The sequence below is a fragment of the Trachinotus anak genome, unplaced genomic scaffold, assembly GCF_046630095.1.
Source record: "Trachinotus anak isolate AG129_WGS33_773 ecotype Australia unplaced genomic scaffold, CSIRO_AGI_Tana_v1 ptg000021l, whole genome shotgun sequence".
NCBI classification, from domain to species: Eukaryota; Metazoa; Chordata; class Actinopteri; order Carangiformes; family Carangidae; genus Trachinotus; species Trachinotus anak.
Genome location: NW_027273872.1, coordinates 23,771,607 through 23,791,336, shown reverse-complemented (window position 1 = coordinate 23,791,336; position 19,730 = coordinate 23,771,607). Strand labels below are relative to the sequence as shown.

Genomic DNA, 19,730 nt, shown 5'->3' with positions numbered 1-19,730 from the left:
GTTAACGCAAACGTCTCCATTAAATTTTTACTTGGATGTGGTAAGGATACACCTTACTTAAAAATCAATTACTTTAACAATTTGTTTTAAAAAGAAAATTACAGGAAAAAAACCTACCCTGTAAAGATTATCTAAAATGAAAAAAAAAATGTTTGTCCTACGGAAAGAGAGAGGATTCAGTTTACGCAGCGATTATTGACATTTTTATTTCATGGAACAAAGTTATTTTTCTTTCTTTTTCATGGCAGTTAGATACTTTAAAGTACAGTAAAAATAATAGGTTTAAAACTACAAATTCCTTTGAGGAAAGCTAACGACGACCACATATCTAAACACGGCCACAATGAAACAAGAGGCGAGATCACACAGCTCCTCTGATGATTTTTAATTACATTTTTATAAAACAATCTGAGATGACAGTAAAAACATTTATAGAAATACCACAGTCAAAAGTACTTCCATGAAAATTAAAACCATAAACATTCAAGCGGATTTCATTCACGTTTTGAACAATGTTATTTTGAAATGTATCTTTTCACCCATATATAATAATTTAAGAAAGCTGATCCCTTTAACAAATCCCTTCTGTTCCTGTTACCATCATAAATAAATTAAAACATTTCCCTGTGTCCTGAGTGTTTTTTGTACCTGAATTCCCTGTGTACAGCTACCCGTGTTTGGGTAATCTTGAATATGGCTCACAGTTCTGGCTTCCAGGGTCCTAACTGGACCAAAGCTTTTTCATGAAGTGTTGAAACCCCGCTGAAACAATCCTATTATCCACTGTGGATTTCAGCTTCACCTCAACAAACTCAGACATAATAAAATAAAATCATGACATCTTACAAAAAACTCTCAAAGACACTGAAATGTTCAAGCTGTGATGTGTGAGGGTATTTGGGTTACAAAAGTTGTCAATATGGCCCTCAGTGAACCCATTTCAGTGGTCCGAGTTTTCCCTCTTCATCCTGAAAGTTAAAAAGTGTGTGAGTATGTGTGTGTATGTGGTTCATTCCTGAGATATCCTATGCTACAGTGAACTGTTTCCCTTTTAAAATGCCCTTTTGGAAATATAATATAACAAAATAGCTGATTAGAATCAACACATTACCACAAAATTTGTACTGTAAATTCCTTCGGCAAAACTATTTCATCAATGGACACATTTACTTTTAAGCATACAATCTACCCTGCACCCACAGAGTTTTAGTACTCTGTGCCATAGATCCTACAGGTCATTTGATTTTGTTCTAAATGCTCTGAATCAAGATCCACTAAATGCTACGTCACCTCCTGTTCTTGTTGTTTCTAGTGTTGCTACCCATGAGGTCTAAACAGGTTGATGATTCCTTCTTCATTTGCTTCCCAAAGTGTGCTTTAGCTTGTACTCTCTCCGCTTCCTCCTTCATCTAGAACACCTCTGGTAGAGCTCTTGTGTCCTTGCATTTTGCTCTCCTTCTACATTTTGATCCCAGCATACAGCTCTTCTATCTGGGGTCTGAAGTACTGTCGCATTTCGTTCCTCTTGGCCTTCATTGTTGGAGTGAGCAGGCCGTTCTCAATAGAGAACAACTCGGTGTGGATGTGTATGGCCTTCACCTAAAGGACACACAGATGTTGGCCGGTTGTGTGACAGAGAATAATAATGTTTTGCTTCCAGAAAAAAAATTGCAAGAATGCTACAAACTCTACAGACCTAACTAGTATCATAAGGAAAAGATATTTCAAATCTCAGCAGAATTATGAGCCAGTGTTTTTACCTGCTCAAAGGACTTGAGGTCTGCTTCCTTGCCCAGCCGCTGCATGTCCTCCAAGATGGCTGCTTTGATTTCCTGTGCGGATAGAAAAAAGAGATACCACAGAACAATGATGACACAGGTATTTTCAACTCAATGGGCTATAGTTTAAATGGACATTTGGCCCAACTCACAGCCCTCATTAAGATATATGCTCTTAGTTCCTCCATTATTACAGTCAGTTCTGACATGTTCCTTTCAGTGAAGAAAAAGTTCTCACATTAGACACATATATGTACATGTACAACAGGAAGATCTTACAATACAGGGCAATTTATTACAACACCACAAACTGCCACCTAAAAAACTTCCACAGAGTTTAACTTTAACTTCATTAAAACATAGGTTTCACAAAGTGGCACTTATAGCAGAGTTACTATATGTTAGATTGGATTTTAATGTACACGTGCACCTGATATTGTGTTTCCTCCTGTGCATAGCAGTAGTTCCCAACCTGTTGTAAATGTGCTCTTTTGAATTCATTTTAAAATGGAAGTTTAACACTATTAAGTATAAAAAAATGAATATTTATACATTCATTGTAATCATTCACTACACAGTGGACCTGAAATTGTAAATGTTAAAGCGTAGTGTCTTTTTGTCAGAAGCTTTGGTTTAGTCTGCATTCATACTGCGACCACTAGTACTGGCAGATGCTGGACTTTTCAACCATTGATCTGTTTTATCTTTTAGCGATCCATTCTTGACTCTGCATGCTCCCTGGCTAGTTGCATGTACCATTCTTTTGTTACACCACATTCAGACATTGGCCCTGCATTAAAACAAAGCAAGGTGGTGCACAGCGTGTTTTGTTTCATGTGCCAAGACAATGCAATGTACTTCAGGCAGCTCAGTTGCAGCTTGCAAGTATGTGATTGGCCAATGCCTAATCGAATGATGGCACATTGTGTTGCAGCAAAATCTGAACAAGGTGAAACTTTTTTAGCCAAATGCTGCAGCGTTGTTTTGGATCCATGGTGAGAATCACTGCTGTATGTGAACAGACCGTTTGATTAACTTTACTATCCTACAGAGAAATGGCTTTACAGCGTGTGAGCAGGAAACTCTGTGTATACAGTCTGAATCCATCGTAAACTGGAATTAAGCTCTACAAAGTATTACCGCTCTGCCACATAGTTCCTGGTAGCTGCCCTGCAGTCCCAGGGTCCTCTTAGCCCAACCACACAGGAAGTCAGGGTCAGGGATCACCACCGCCACCAGGCAAGCCTGGAGATAAACACAATACATACAAGTTAAATACTGTAGTAATCATGTATTACAAAGTGTAGGTAGTCCTTTTTCATAATGGACCTATCCCTGAGAGATCCTGAAGTTTAACCAGAAAGAACAGAGATCATAGGAAGCCAGTGACCCGCAGACTGAGAATTTCCTCCCCCTACCTGCAGACTGTCTCCATGCACAAAGACCTGTGCCACTGCATCACTCCTGATGTAGACATTCTCTATCTTTTCAGGAGCAATGTACTCCCCCTGTGCCAGCTTAAAGATGTGCTTCTTCCTGTCCACGATCTTCAGCGTGCCATTCTGCGTACACACATGCATGTAAAATGAATGCCTGTCTGCATAAAAAACCTCAGGCTGCCAGGAATACAACATTTTATGAACCCAGCAAAATGTAATGAACTTTGATCAAAATAAAAAGTGTTAAGTTGAGTTGAACAAAGTGAGGTTGATATAACCTACAGGAAGCCATTTGCCAATGTCTCCGGTGTGAACCCATCCATCTGCATCGATAGCCTCCGCTGTCTTCTCTGGGTCCTTCAGATAGCCTTTGAACACGTTACTACCCTTCACACACACCTACAAAAACACATACACACAGTCATAAATAACACACATAAATATATAAAAGACAGTGTCTCTTTGACGAGGAGTTTGTCTTTGCGTTTCACCTCTCCCTCTCCGTTCACAGCCAGGTAGTTCATCTCAGGCACATCCACCAGTTTAACCAGGTTACAGGGCAGAGGAGCTCCAACATGACCTGGTGACATGAGATCCAGTTTAGTTCTTGTAAAGCTGAGAAATCAGTCAGTTCATCACTTTCACACAACCAGGAGTCATACCTGCACTCCAGTCCCCGGGCATGGTCAGTGTGCACCCAGCAGTACACTCTGTTTGTCCATAGCCTTCATAGAACTGAGACAGAGAACAGACTGGGTTCATTATTGTTATTATTATTATTGCTGCTACAAACAGAGGATTATGTAATGTAGAGCTGATTCGGAACAGAGAAGGAGTGTGGATGATTACAGATCAGGGAGGTGATGTGATAACATGTGAAACGAGGGCTGTGTGTTACCTGACAGCCTACTGCCGCTCTGAGGAAAGTGAGAACAGTGGGAGAGATGGGAGCAGCTCCTGTTACCATGAGACGAACGCGACCTCCGAGGCTGGCCTGTGGAGGGCAGCATACTACTTCAATACTGACTTTAACAAATGTAAATGTGATGTGGAGATGACTGAGCTTGCATCATCCATCTGATTGTAAAGCTCCAAATCAGCTTTTGGTTGATGTGTTCACACTCCAATCTAGGACCACACTTTCAGATCAACAACAACACATTTTACCATGTTTCTCTCACAATGGTCCAGAATTACACAGTGTAAAGGGCCTGAAGTAGAGAAGAAACTTCCGCCATAATCCTAATTAATTCATCTGCTCCTGCTTTTTGACAGGATATCAGCCTGCTCACAGCTGCTAGCTAAGTTTAGCTGCACCGTTTATAGAGACAATGAAAGTAGAATCTGTGCTGTCCTGTTGACTCCCAGGGCTTCCCCTCATTACCAGAGATGATATCATGTCAAGAGACAAACAGAGATTGCAGATCAGTGAGTCATCTTTCAGTCTGTTGACAGCTGGATGCCAGCTAACTCGCTCCATTTTTGACTAGAAGCAGCATTTTGTGCTTGTTGTAATGACTTGATTTTAATATTGTATATGTTTTACAGACTGTGCAAAAAATCTAAATTCAATTTAACTTAAATAAATTCAATGTATCAACCACCCCCTGTATAAACCAGTCTTGGACATGCAGCACTTGACTGTAAAGAGCTGTAACAGGAGTTGGGATAACTGTGCTGGTTCTGTGTACCTGGACCTTCCTGAAGATGAGTCGATCCCAGATACTGTCTCTCCTCACGATGCCCTTCATCATCTCTGCCTCCTTCCTCCTGTAGGCAAACCCTAGCACCCAGCGCTTCAAAGAGGTGTTGGCCTGCCCAAAGATCTACAAACACACACACACCTTAATCATAAGGAACAACATCATCATCATCATCATCATTTAGCTCTATGCTGCATTCACGCAAGATGGAGGAAAGGTGACAGCACATCTAGTTTCAAATGTTAAGATGAGCAGGGTCAGAGATTCAGCAGCGTGTGCACCTGCTCATATCACCATGGTGCCCACCTACCTTATCGTACATCCTGTTCAGGAGTCGGGGAACCACAGGGAACACAGTAGGTCTCAGCGTGTTCAGGTCGTCTGACAGCTTACGGATATCTCCCTGGAAGAAGCCAATCCTGGCTCCGTGCACTATCATCACTCCCTGTCAGCAACATCAGAGCAAGATGCAGACGGGAGAAGTTAAGAAAGTGTAATTAAAGGGAGGTTGGCACACAGGGTTTTTAGGGATACGGATTTATCTTCAACAAAGGGTGACAAAGGGAACTAAGGGAACATACCTGAACTACTCTCTCAAACATATGAGCCAAGGGCAGGAAGGAAATGTGGACATCACTGGGACTAAACGGACAGCAAAGCTAAAACACGTTCACACACCACACACACACACACACACACACACACACACAGGTATATACACACGGATGGACATGACACAGACAAACAGGCAGGGAAACACAGACACAAACAGACAGGGAGAGAAAATCATCAGTGTTAATGTTTGTACCTCCACCACTCTCTCAAACATGTGGGCCAGAGGCAGAAAAGACAGCATCACGTCCTCTGCAGTGGTCTGAGCGTAAGACTGGAGACAGGAGGACAGAGTTTATCAAAGCCCCTCACTCTTCTTTGAGTATGGTGGAACTTCTGATTCCAACAGGCTGGATACAAGGCGTCAGACTAATGATTAAGAGCTCTCTCTCTCTCTCTCTACCTCTTTGCTTTTCTCTCTTTCCATCACATCTTCTGACTCAATGCCATTTCCTTTTTTTGAAACCATTAAGAAAGCACAGTCAGGTCGTAGCAGAGAGCAGAGCAGTGTCACAGCAGGAGGTGTGTGTTCAGATATCAGTCAGCAAAAATGTATTTCTCCAAAACAACTCTCTCCCTCAGCCTCCACCTCCTGACCCAACAACGCAAGAGGGGGAAGAGAGAAGGGAGGAGGCAGGGAAGGAAAGAAGGAGGTAAAACAGCAGAGGAGATAGAGAACAAAGGGAGGAAGTAGAAAAAGAAAGGATGTGGTAGAGAAAGAGAGAAGGAGATAAAGAAGGAAAGAAGGAGGTAGAGATGTAGGGAGGATAAATAGGAGCCAGAAAAGAAGAAAATGAGGGAGAGAAAGAAGAGTTTAAGATGGAAGAAGGGAAGTACAAGGAGGTAGAGAGGGAAAGGAGGAAGCAGAAAAGGAAAGGAGGAGGTATGGAAAGACAGGAGGAGATATAGAAGTAAAGAAGGAGGTAGAGAAGCAGAGGAGGTGATGGAGAAGAAAAGGAGGAGGTAGGGGAGGAAAAGAGGACGTAGAGAAGTAGACAGAAAATGAGAGGAGGGGGCAGAGAGGGGAAGGAGGAAGCAGCAAAAGGAAGCCACCTCCTCCTTTGAACTGACTTTTAAAGGCTGTTGCTTCACTCTAACTCATCAGCTCCTCACCTCCGTCATCTTGATGAAGGCCGAGCAGTTGGACACAATATTCCCATGAGTCAACATAGCTCCCTTTGGATTCCCTGAACACACACACACACACACACACACACACACACACACACACACACACACACACACACACACACAACTTTAGAGGAAAAGCATACACACAGTATATATTTCAGATATTGACTGAAATCATTTGGGGCAGTCCACTGTGTGTGTCCCACCTGTTGTCCCGCTGGTGAAGCAGATGACTGCCATGTCCTCAGGCTGCGGAGGCTGGAGGGACGGTGGTGTCAAAGGTCAAACAGAGTCATATAACACTCAACATAATTGTCTCTTACATATTGACTAATAACAGTTCATTATTTACTCACCAGTGGTTGTTGATGGTTGGCCTTCCCGATAGCCTGCACAAAACAAAACAGGCTCATTATAAAGTCAATATGGATGAAATAAAAGGATGAAAGGAAAAAATGGAAGAAATGAAGAAATATCGAAATAAAAACAAGACAACTGGAATAAAGCCAACACAAGATGAAAACTAGCAAAGAAAAGAACATATGAAATAACATGAAAATAAAATGACAACAAAGCAATAAAACAAAAGGAAGTATGCACAAAAGAAGGAAAGCAAAAATGTAAAAAAAATAAAAAAAAAAACAGAGAGAAAAAAACAAGTTAAAGAGAAATAAAACCAACAAGAAAGAAAGAGTTTAAGGTTAAAACAAAATAACCAGAGGAAGAAACTAAAAATGTTGAGCAGACAATACAATATTTCCAAACACAATAACAAAAAATAAATAAATAAGTGAATATTAATTAAGACTTCATCAATGAATAAAAGAAAGACAAAGGTTGCCAGCTGACCTCCATCTCCTGCAGGCTGAGGATGTGGATTCCTGCCTGCTGGCCCCTGTGGACCAGGTCAGCACCGGGGCTCTCCATTAGAACGATGGTTTTCACAGTGTGTTTCCTGTCCTTCACACAGTCCAGCACCAGGTTGGCTTTATCCACCACGTCACAGACTACAGTGGAGATGGACGCTGCAGGAGCAACAGACCAACCCGTTCAGATCGATCAGGTGAGCAGCAGAGCGACACCAACACCAACATACGTGAAGGAAAGTGACGTGTTTGTGTTGAGGTTGTTGTTGTTTACCTTTGTCTATAATGTAGGCGATGGCTTCTGTTCCTAGTGTGTCGTACAGAGGGACTGACACCAGAGAGTAGGTGTAACACGCCAGCTCACTCATGGTCCACTACAACCACACACACACACACATAAATGAGCATCATGGAATGATACATTTACAAGATATATTACATTAACAAGAGAAGACAGAACACTGACATGATGATAAACAGACTGAATATGTGAAATAATTTCTTCCACGAGAATGTCAGTACTGGTACTATAGGTTAAATTCAATGACTGAACATCACTTCTAAGCTTTAAAGTGTGTGTGTGTGTGTGTGTGTGTGTGTGTGTGTGTCTGTACCTCCGGTCTGTTCTGAGAGAAGATGCCAATGTGGGGGTCCGTGGTCTTGGAGTGGCCTTTGTGAAGAAATGCTGAACCCAAATTCTCTGTTCGCTCCATTACCTAAAACACACACACACACACACACACACACACACACTAACTTATTAATGCTGCACCAGAAAATAACAACATAAACTGAGCTTTGTTTGACCTCACTATAAATCAAAGCTAAGAGCACAGTATTGAAGTACTGCAGGGATAAACAGGTACATGCTCTGTTACTATCACAGATTAAAAGTGGTAGACTAGTTTCACAGCAGCCATGTGGTGCAGTCGGCCAAAAACACCTCAGCACAGTGTTTTCACTCGTTTTATACAAAACATAAGAGCAATGGGTGAAAGCGAGACACCCCAATCAGCTTCAGACGCTTTCGGCCCAGTCACTGCATGTACGAATACAATTTCAGCCACAAAATACTAATCTTTTGTAGTTTATTAAGTTGTTCGGACGTGTTTTTGAATTTATACTTTAGGGACTCCTTTACTGATTCTGTGATGGAGTCGATAACAGCCTTCTTCACAGGCTCAGAGAGAGAATCCACCAGTATTGTGCTGACTTCGTCAGTGAATCTGTAATAAGAGTCATAGGCACAGTTAGTCGTCCTGATTCTTTCAGTCTATCTGTGCCAACATTTTTCTCAACTTGCATGTTGAATTGTTGGTTTGTCAGTGATGCTGATGATGATAAAAAAAAACAGCTGGTGTTATTATTGCTGTGAGCAGTCAAATATGATGGGGTTGTGTTGTTGTTGATATGGGATGTTTCGGATACCAGCGTTTCAAACCTGAGTGATGGATCACAAAAAAAATCACGTTGTTCGTGGGTTGATCAAGCTCAGTTTAGGTGACACCAGCTTCCTTTTCACCTTCATTAATATTTCTGAATTAATGTTTTACAGTTATCAGTGACAGACAATGTTATGAATCTCACACTTTAAGGTTTAATTAAGCGCTGTGTAAGTGTTGCTCTTACATAAATTTAGGAGACAGATTTACAAATGAAGGGACAAATTCAGTGGAGCAGAAGACGAGATACCCCGGCCTTTAGTTACTGTGTGTCAAACTCCTGAACATGGATCCTACATTTTTTGCTAAACTCTGCCTCATAAATGTCCACATCTTTGAAACTTTACACCCTTGGTTTGTAAAGCAGGATTTCTTTTATAAAACTATAGTTTCCAAGGTGAAGACTTGACAGATCCTCAGGGCTGAGGAGGACGTGAGGAGGACTTCTCTCTCAGGCTGACGAGCCCTCCTCATGGACTTGATGTGTAAAACAGATGAAAATGCCTCTTTAATTTTTATTTTTAATGATAGAGGAAATACACTTTACTAAATAAGCCACTTCAAAAATAAAACTCAAATATAAATACAGCCCACAGAGGTCATATATGGGGGATATATGCCCTTACAAAACCACCACTATGTGAACTGCTGGTGTCTCACCTCTCTGTAGGACATCCATTCATAGGGCTGTTTTGGTTTCCTGGAGCCCAGACAGGGACCATTATCTGGAGGATGAAAGAAGAGCGACAGAGGAGAGAGAGAACAGAAGGAAAACAAAGAGATTTTAACTGCACAGTGCTGATTATGTCTTAATACATCACACACACACAGATACTCTTTGTTTCTACTGTGTATATTCAACTGCTGATTTACAACACACCTGCTTTGGGGGGAAAAAACCAAATAGTTCAGGTCTGCAGTAAAACTATAATATTTATTGTAGAGGCAAGATGCTGACTCAAAACATGATGGCAAAAAATGTTCAGTAAACAACTTTAAGTAAAAAGAAATGTTCTGAAAAGTAAACATTACACTAAGCAGAGGGTGATCTAGTTTACTGTGATGGCAGGTATCAAGCACATGAAGTTTAAACCCTTTGTGTGAGGACAAGTCGGTAGAGCAGCAGCACCTACAACTAAAAACACACACGCAGTGATGACTGGTGACTTACTGGAGAGCCGAGCCCCTCTGAGGAAGAACTCGTACATTGTCCTGGCGTCATCGTGCAAGTGTGTCATGTGACCGTCTCCGTTCTGAAAGACTGATCTGCGCGCCAAATCTCCGCCCTGATCAGAGAGACAAATGCAGGTTATGCATCGATCCTGCAATAACTTTAGCATCAGATTCGATCTCTTGACCTTTGTTTGGATATTTGATTTATTACACCTTGACTTTCTACTTACATTTTGGATGCCATGACAGAAAATAGTAGATGATAATCATGAATCAGAAATTGTTGCTGTTGCAGCTCTTAAAAAGGCAGAAAATGCAGCAGCCTACTGTCCTATGAAAATGAGTAGCTCTTGCCTTGAGTACATTAGAAATATTATTACAGTGTGATTTAGTGTTCAACAGCAGCTTTATCTGTTGTGCAACTGCCAACTGCAGCAGCCTTTGTCCATCTGACCTGATGGTGTTGTACCTGGGACAGCAGTGCCCAGGGAACTGCAGAAAGCTTTGCAGAGCACAGATCATTCATTGCATTAATTTTGCCTTATTTGCAGGTAAAATATTAGCTACAATACTTTAAAAGGGGCTATTTATAAGTTTTCTCTGTCGCCAAACATGGAGCAGGTGGTGATGATTGTTGCTTGACAAGAGCTTCAGCCATAATTGTCTTTATAAGACAAGAGGTTATAACGTGCCCTCTGAGCAGCGCTACGTCTTCAGGGCAGATTGGAGGCTACAGTGAGTCGCTATCAGAAAATGGGGCTGGCCGGCTAGCATGCTAACTTCAGTAGAAGATAACATTGCACTGTTTTCCACCTCTGGAGACAGCTGTTGGTGAGCAAAGGAATAAAGTTTGATGCTGAACTCACAACATTTCCTCTAGACGGGTTAGTAAACAGCTGCTAATGCTAACACTCGCTATATTGCAATAGTCAAACTTACAAACAGCTGCTTTAAATCCTGTAGGATTTGCCTGTTTGTGTCGGAGCATGGGCTGTGACACAATGGAGGCTTGCCCTGCTTTAGGAGGTGAATTATTAATACCTGGCAGTTTTAAGTCTAATTGGTTTTGCAGCACTTTGTTTGTTGTAGTCTGCTTGGGGCTTTTGTCAGTGCAGAGTGGCAGGTACTAATATTACATATTTATAATACCTTTTTGTTGACTTGTTTCTGTTGCAATTGTTTGGACTGTACACCCCACCCTTTTTTTAAGAGGCATATCAAGAGCCCAACACTTCAGGTCAGGGTTGTGCCTGTTGATGCAATTGTTGCTAAATCAACCCATAAAGTGTTTGCTTTAGCACTTCTGATATTAAACTGTAATCTAACAGCTGAAATGTGAAAGTTGTCATAACTTAAGGCCATGAAATGTCCCCTGTTTTTTAAGTATAAGACAATAGTAATGTTGGAATCATAGTTTATGGCATACAGAATGAAAAGCAACAACATAACTCCATGGCATTTAATCAGTAACAGCAAAGTCATGTCTACTGAACCATGCCTGGATCTAAACCAGCAAACTTTCTGATACTTGGCTCTAAAAGGTATTTGCACTGAAAACTCACCGGAACCTCAACTGACTGCAGGCGGAGGTCACAGACTGCTGGGAGGGCCTTGGGTCGTGTTGCCAGGTAGTAGGTTGTCGCGACGGCCACTGCCCCCATGCTAACTAACATGGGGGTAGAGGCACTCTTGATGCACTGGCTAACATCATCCAGATCTGGCAACCTCAGCTTCTGAAAGAACTCCTGGCTCAGCATGGTGCTGCTGATGAGGCAAAGGGTGAATGTGTGTGAGTGTGTGTGTGTTTGTGGAGAGAGGACCTGTTAGTGTGTGTGTGTGTGTTAGATGAATGTCAGGCTGGAGAGGTGGCTGCAGGGTGTGTGTTGATAACAATGAGCACTCTCTGCAGGTCCCGAGGTGTAGTTAAGAGTGTGTGTGTGTCACAGGAGGGGGTGTATGGAGGGATGTAAGCCTGGAGAGGGCCTGGAGAGAGCAAGAGAAGACAGCTCATTCATTTGTTCACTGTTGTTCAAAACATTATCATTTCAAGTCTTTTTAATCCATCATTTTTGGAGGTTTGTTACTTTTAAAAACCAAAAACATCCCCTATTTTGTTTGTGCCGTCATAACTTCTATTTACAAAGCATATGTACAGTTCTGTCCTTAGATTTCAGACGTTAACAGAGCTATACATTGACACCTTGGTTATTACAGTATTTAAAAAAGAAAATGGTGCATATGGGTGAACAAAAAAACAGGGTGTAGACATGTTATCATCTTGGGTACAGCCTCCTGTGGAAGCACTGTTCATCAATATTTGCTTTCTGTCAAAAAAAATAAACAGCATATAGCATCTTCGTAAGCTAAATAAGTAATCATGATTCTTGTAACAACACAAATGGCTTCTTTAACCTTTCAATGGAATTAAAAGGACTCATTAATGACATGACATTGAATTGCGGCCTGGATGAAGACGAGGAGACTAAAAGTCTGCAGGCATGCTCGCAGCTCTACCAGGCTGTGCTTAGAAGTGCTCTGAGCTAAATCCTAACATACTGATGTTTAGCAGGTAATATTTACAATATTTCCCACTTCAGTAGCTGCATTCTAAAATGTGCTAATTAGCACCAAACACATGGTACAGCTGAGGCTGGAACCGCATCATTAGTCTTGCTGGTATTTGGTCATAAACCAAAGCACAGTGAATGCCAGAAATTTCACCGCAGTTCATTCAGAAGTTGTTGAGCTCGTAATAATGTGCACCTACAGAAAAGGTAAAAGCAGAGGCAGCGTTGTAGAAGAGAGGTTAAATCAAATGAGTGGCAACCCACTGTGACGTCACCCATTGGTTTGTGAAACTTCCATTCTGAAGCCTCGACTTTGTCATTTGGCCATCACCATGTTGGTTTTTTGAAAACAAGAGAAACCATATTTGGAGGAGAAGGCGTGTGTGGTACAGTCTGTCAATCACACGGTAACCCCGCCCTAATGCATACCCTGCTTTAGTATCTGTTTTCCTCTAAATTGACCATAATTAAAAAAAATGAACATCATGTTGTATTGAAGAAGAAATGAAATTATCATGTTGTATTGAAGAAGAAATGAAATTAAATGTGAAAATGTTTACTGAGGTAATAAATCAAGTGAGAAGTAGAGACATTTTCACATAGACTTCAATACAATCAGACTTCTTTTTGCATCAGTGGAGCCCCCTGATGGTCATTAGATAGAACGCAGGTTTAAGGCACTTCCACATTGGCTTCACGTTTCAGACCTGGAGTCTACGTCCATTTGTGTATACAGCCCATGGGTCACCTAACCTCTCCTCCAAAATTTTTTTAATTTGTTTGATACATTTCTCAAAACGTCACTTTATTTTGATGGGAAGATAAAGTGCTGAAAATATTCTAAATGAAGCGTACATTTAAACAGATACTGGATTGTTCCAGTGGGTTTCCCAAAACACGTCCTTTCTGCTGACCCCCGTCCACAGCAGCACATCGCTCTGCCTCTGCCGGTGCTCCTGGCTGCCTCTCTAAACTGGCAGCGTGCTGACCTGAATGTACTGCAGGTAACACACTGCTACACATGAATACCTCACGCAACCCCACATCAAACAACCCCAACTATCACTTTAAGGTCAACCACTGGCAAACCTGTCTATCTGAGGGAAAACACGGCTGGGTATTAAGTACAGAGACCTCGGGCGCTGTACTGCTGCTACTACTGAAGAATAATTGCAGGGGAACTTGTTCAGCTGTAGCTTATATTGCAGTGTAATTAGATCATATATCACATATTTAAAAGATTCTCAACGGAGTTGAGTGTCAGGTGTAAGGTTCCCATGGTGTGTGTGTTTGTTTGTGTTGAACAGGTTGGGATTAAGGTTCTCAGAAATGTAACACAAACACACACAGGTGAGGTGGCTGATTAGAAAAGCTGTTTAAGAATAAACAGGTTAGAAGCAGAGTCTGAGGTCTGCAGGTGAGAACAGGGACAGGTCCACCTCTGTGTGAACCTTGGGTGAAGGTCATGACCCCGGGGCCCAATTTCAATTTATTGAAATGATTACTGACTGATGATGTGTGTGTGTGTGTGTGTGTGTGTGTGTGTGTGTGTGTGTGTGAAAAGCATGATGGGACAATTTAGATTCACATAAACCTTCTTTGTTTACATTAAAATATTAATTGTTAGCAATAATATATCTTCATAAACAAAGCTTTTTGCGGCTTCAGTCTTATTTGTCTGATGATTACACAAAACCTAATGTCACTTCTTTATCAATATTTAACTCATTTGAAATCACTAACAGCATTAACGTGAGCCTGTGTAACTTTCTCAAAACAGTAGCCACTGAGGCCACAAGTGGCAATCGTAGGTTAGTGATAAATATCAAAGAGGTTGTGTAACAGTACAGAGTCACATCACTAGAGAACCAGTTTAGCAATTTAAAGCTATAAGGTTGGCTAATATTACCAAACATTAGCCACCAAAAGCTGTGGCTCATACAAGCCGAGGTAAGGATATAACACTGTGAAGCATTGTGAAGCATTGTGGTGTTACAGCGCTGCCCCCGGCCTACAGATCATATTCTCCCTGTGTCGCAATTGCAATAACTGTCAAAATAATCCAATTTTTTTTTGTTTGCAAATTGTTCAGCCCTATCATGAAGGTTGACTCACCTTAAAATACTCTTTTCTGGTTTCTAAGCCCTATTTTTTGCTGATTGTTTTCAATTATACTTTAAAAAACTAACAAATAAAAAACAACATACCTTATAGAGATGTTCCAATCCTGGTACTACCATTGGAAAAGCCTCTGATACTCCCTAAAATACGGTAACGGGTATCGAGTACCCAGGTCTATGCACCCATTCAGTACCAAGTAATTTATTAATAAACTTTATAGTTTCACTCCTGCATAAAACAGAAGTTTCCCCAGGAGTCAATTCTTCTTCGCTGCTTTGTAGTTTACACAGGAAGTTGAGCTGTGCAGACACTACAGCTACTGTTTTACAGCGACAAAGACCTGATATTAGGTAAATAGTGAAACATTAGCTGTTTGCAAAATGTCAGCAATTGTAACATGTGACACTGGAAAGTTCCACCAGTAAAATGTGTACAGTATGCAAGGCTTTCATTTCAAGGGGAGGCACTGGTGTCAGGATAACTAGTGTAGGAAGTGTTATTTATTCTGATTTTTTATGACTGACAGTTAAATTAGATAAAAGAAAGATTCTGTGGTATTCATGTATACGTTCATGATGTGTTTAACCTGAGCCATACAACAATGACAGCAATCATCCATTCAGGGTTAGCAGGATACAGCTGTTAAATTATTTTTTTTATTTTAGTGCGCTGGTGTCGGATCAGTGCTTGGTATTGACAAACACACAAGCGCAGGCATCGGTATCAGGGAGAAATAAATAGTATCAGGACATCTCTAACACCTTACATACAACAATATGTATGGGTGCGGTTTTTAACGGCACAGGATTCAAGAAAGGTAATTACATTTCACGAGCGTCACAAACCAGCTCATATAGATGATGACTGTAAGAGTCAAGAGAGCGGATGTTCCTAAAGTTTGGGGGAATTAGGAAGAATAATCCCAGTCAGATGGGTATTTGTTTGATTGTATGTATCTGCATCAAATCCCACAGTCACTCAGATAACTCAACAGACAAGTGCAACTTCACCATAAATATGGTTCACACATTCCTGATAAATAACCGAGCCAAGCTGTAAGCTGGAAAAACCTGTTTGCTTTGTCTCGCTCCACTTTCTAGAAGCACAACACAGAGCTATTTCTATATGTCTGTTTATGTTTCGCCATATGTCCTGTTGAATTTCTTCACCACTCACCTGTAACAGAAAACAGCCGGGTGAGACAGTGGCTTCCCTTCTGCAGCTGAGCATCCAATAACAACGACCAAGGGAATACTGTGTTTACCGCAGCTACAGCAACCGCCACACACTCTGCTCTCACTAGGAGGATGCACTGATATACCACTGGCACAAAACACACAGTTACAAGGTGATGTGTAACCTCTGCTAATCTACCAATCAAAGGTCAGACTGGCTCCAGACTAGGCTCCGATTGGCTAGTTGTGGCAAGACGGTCAGTCTGATTGTTTACATCAAGTCTTTGAGTCAATCAATACACTTATCCACAGACAAGATAGGAAAGGTTGGAGCCTGGGGGAGCACACTGCCGTGAGTTTGGGAGTTTTCAAATTGCTGTTACAAAACACATTTGAATATAAAGCATCGTCTTTACGCGCACAAAGCTGCAGAATGCATCAACACACCCTCTTAATATCATCTGTCTTAGATTCTGTCATAAATGTAACAAAATACAACTTCTCTAACCAAGAACCCTGCAAAAGCCAACAGGTTAAAGCAGTTGCGCGGTCCCCTCACCTTTCCCCCAGTGACCTATGACCCCTGTGTGGTCAGCAGAGGTGATTAGACAAGGAAGCTGTTCTGTTGACTCATTAAGTCATACTGTTGTGTTATTGATATTGGGTCTGTGTTAATGATATAAGTCTATTAATTAATTGCTTAATCCATGAAATCATTATAATTTATTGTATCCTAGGGTAGAATTTCAAATAGCTTGCTTTCACCTATTGTTTCACCTCTTGTTGTAGCATTCAGATTTTGTTGGGTACTACTGAAGAGCATCACTGATACTATTTCCTGTAGAGTCATCTCAGCTCAAACAGCCACTGACAGATTACTTTAACACAATCAGCAGAGGGAGTGAATGAGAGAGATAAAAGAAGAAATACAATTAAACTGCCTCTTGTACTTATCTTATGCGAAGCTGGATTATCAACCATCAGCCAAAAAGAGGAAGTTACCCCAGGGTCCCAAACCATCAGGGGCAATGAAGAACCTGGGTTGACTGTGTCTCCAAAATGTTGCAGTAGACTGATGAACTGAAAAGGTTTTCATGAATCTATGTCCCCCCGACAGGGGGGACTCTATGTCAAAATCTAACATTACCGCCTTTAATATTTCAAATAATATTATCCTATCATGGTACAGATTCTTAAATAAATGTGGGTATATATTTTCAAAAATGAATTAAAATACAAAAAAACCTAAGGTTGAGTAATATTCCAGCAAAGGAATACAGGTTGGTTTCTGGGACTAATGAAGCTCTGTACTTGTGTCTTTTGTATCTTGATTGTTAAATATTTAGATATTTGTATGTATAATCTGATCTGAATAAACTTTAACTTCCATGTCAGTGTTCCTTCATTCTTTGCTTTGGCTTGGCTGTATCTCAGTTTGATCATGCCAAAGAAGAACTGTGAACTTTTTTCCTGGTCCAGCAACAAAAGTGAATAATGGTGGAAAGCAACTCTGCTATATTTATTTAATTTGATGTACTTTTAAAAAATGGGCCCAATGCTTATTCCATTGTTGATGACTATACATGAGAATAAGGAAACACATGTACCACATTCAGCACTTTGGATATTGAAACATTAAGAGACACAGAGAGTTCCCTGTGACTTCCAGCTAATGGAAGTCAAGACCTGCTCTGGTGGGCGGACTCAGCAACTCAATGTTAAGCCCATGCATGTGCCCCTCCCCCTCCCCCCCACCCCCCCACCGGTTGACCTGCTCCAAACTGAAGGTCAAGTAAGCTTCAACCCCTGCCCTCCCCAGAGAAACAAACATCAATGCCTTATAGAAACACTGCTGCACACATTAATTCCAATGAAACATCCTCCAGCTGTGTTGTCCCTGCGTGTCTTTACTGTCTGACGCACGGGTTTCTGCGTGTCTGTGGTGAAACACACTTTAATGCAGCGGATACTCCACCCGCGATTATCGAGGCTGTGTGCCCCGGCGACCAGAACAAGCGCCGCCGCAGACACAGGGAAGGGAGGGGGCAAAGCGGGGGGGGGGGGGGGTTCAAACTCTAGACATACAACAAACCAATGAAAATAGGGTGGGTTCATGAATGTCAGCCAATCAGAGACCAGTCACCTTTCACCTCAAAACCTGCAGTCTGCTCCACACATCTAGACCATAGACTGTGTACACGAGGCTCCTCCACGCCCCGCGCCACAGACCATTCATACTATTTCATCCGTGAAACTGTTTGTAACGACAGTCATACACACGCAGTATCCAGCCGGAGGACGCAGGTGTGTGAGGAGCTGGTCGTTACTCTGTAACATCTCACCAACAGGCTTTAATCCTCACCGAGCTCAGTGCTGGACACTGAACACTGGTGTGGCGCAGTGGTTCCTGCCCCCTCCCCCGGCTCCAGCGCAGCCGCGACCTACATGACAAAACTCATTCACAAAGTTTCCTCCAAGTGCCAAACAGGGAGATAATATCCACGGAGAAGGCTTTCACTCGACTGGAGCCATTTTCACTTAACACCAGTCACCCTTATATCAATAACATGTCAACCACATACAGCCGCGTCTGGCTGGCCCCCGGTGGCCCCCGGTGGCCCCCGGCGGGAGTGAGGGAGACGGTCCTCCAGGAGCAGCCGTCCCATGAGTTCATTCACGTCGCCTCCGCGTTTCAAAAGTGCGCACGCACAGAAAAAAAAGGCAATTCAGCAAAAGTCAAAGGTTTTTCTTCTGTCACGCGTGTTTTTACAAGATGCCATGTAACGGCCGGACCTCTGAGTGGCCCTCTTTCTTTCTGTCTCTTAACTATCGTTTGTTTCCGCTGCATTTGCACTTTTGTTTCCCATGCAGTGTAATACAAGCGTCATTCTGTCCAACATCAGTAAGAGAAAAGTAGGCAGCGAGCCTCCCACCTGTTAGCCGCAGATCTCCCGGCTCCCGCTGCTGACCACGAGCACCTGCTTGTCGTGTTCAGTACAACTTCCGGAATAAGGTTTTCAAAATAATACCCTGCTTTGTAACTTTCTTCGCAAATAAACAATGCTAGTGCTTAATAGGAAAAGCAAGTACACTAAAAGCTTATTTCTGGAAAAAATCTAATCTAAAACACAACTTTAGTCTTTCCCGGTTGTCTTTTAACCGTGTTAAGGATACTTTTACACAAAATTTTGAAGGCAAAATTGCCAAATTTCCGGTCATCACATAGCTTGTAGGCTGCAACATACAAGATCCCAACTGATCTGACACCGAGCACCTTCATTAAGGCCTGAATTTACTGATGGCTCAGTATGAAAACTATATATGAACTTTAGCAGTCACCTTATGTGTTAGTGCAAGACTGTTGACACAACTGTTGTAATCTTGGCCACAGCTGTCAACAGCTTTGATCAGCAGTTTCAGAGGCAGGGTTTCAGACCTCTTGTCAGTCAGGTCAGTGTGGTTAGGACTTGTGCAAGTGCAGTGTATGAGCTATGTCTTCCTGTTTCTGTGCCACAGAGTCTGTGTCTAGTTTGAAGTTACTGAGAGGCAAGTAAATGAAAATATTTAACCTGAGGTGTCCTAACCTGTGTGCACTCTGTTTTTAACAGTGAATTTCTTGTGAGACATTTAACTTCAAATGTACAGAATGAACCATTTTAGCTTTAGTTTTTTTCAAAACTTGCTAAAAGTACAAGCCGCTTCTTCAATGTAAAGCTTTATAGC

The 19,730-nt window shown here is 41.7% G+C and overlaps 1 protein-coding gene across 2 annotated transcripts; it reads right to left on the bottom strand.

Annotated features, from left to right (window-relative positions):
• Positions 1–370: 370 nt before the first annotated feature.
• Positions 371–19,008, bottom strand: LOC139605515 (long-chain-fatty-acid--CoA ligase 1-like). 2 transcript variants are annotated; one of them, XM_071457040.1, is made up of 21 exons: positions 18,941–19,008; positions 11,707–12,127; positions 10,143–10,257; positions 9,632–9,696; positions 8,144–8,245; positions 7,804–7,903; positions 7,513–7,688; positions 7,020–7,052; positions 6,870–6,921; positions 6,646–6,719; positions 5,502–5,579; positions 5,231–5,365; positions 4,909–5,043; positions 4,116–4,211; positions 3,880–3,952; positions 3,709–3,797; positions 3,500–3,616; positions 3,197–3,340; positions 2,919–3,023; positions 1,761–1,832; positions 371–1,599 (listed from the first exon to the last, which is right to left on the bottom strand). In XM_071457040.1, exons 2-21 carry the CDS (start codon positions 11,899–11,901, stop codon positions 1,459–1,461), a joined length of 2,097 nt encoding a protein of 698 aa, XP_071313141.1. In that variant the 5' UTR covers positions 11,902–12,127; positions 18,941–19,008; the 3' UTR covers positions 371–1,458. The 2 variants fall into 2 exon arrangements, with proteins under 2 accessions (XP_071313141.1, XP_071313143.1); XM_071457042.1 differs by lacking the exon at positions 18,941–19,008 and adding an exon at positions 16,009–16,146.
• Positions 19,009–19,730: the final 722 nt, after the last annotated feature.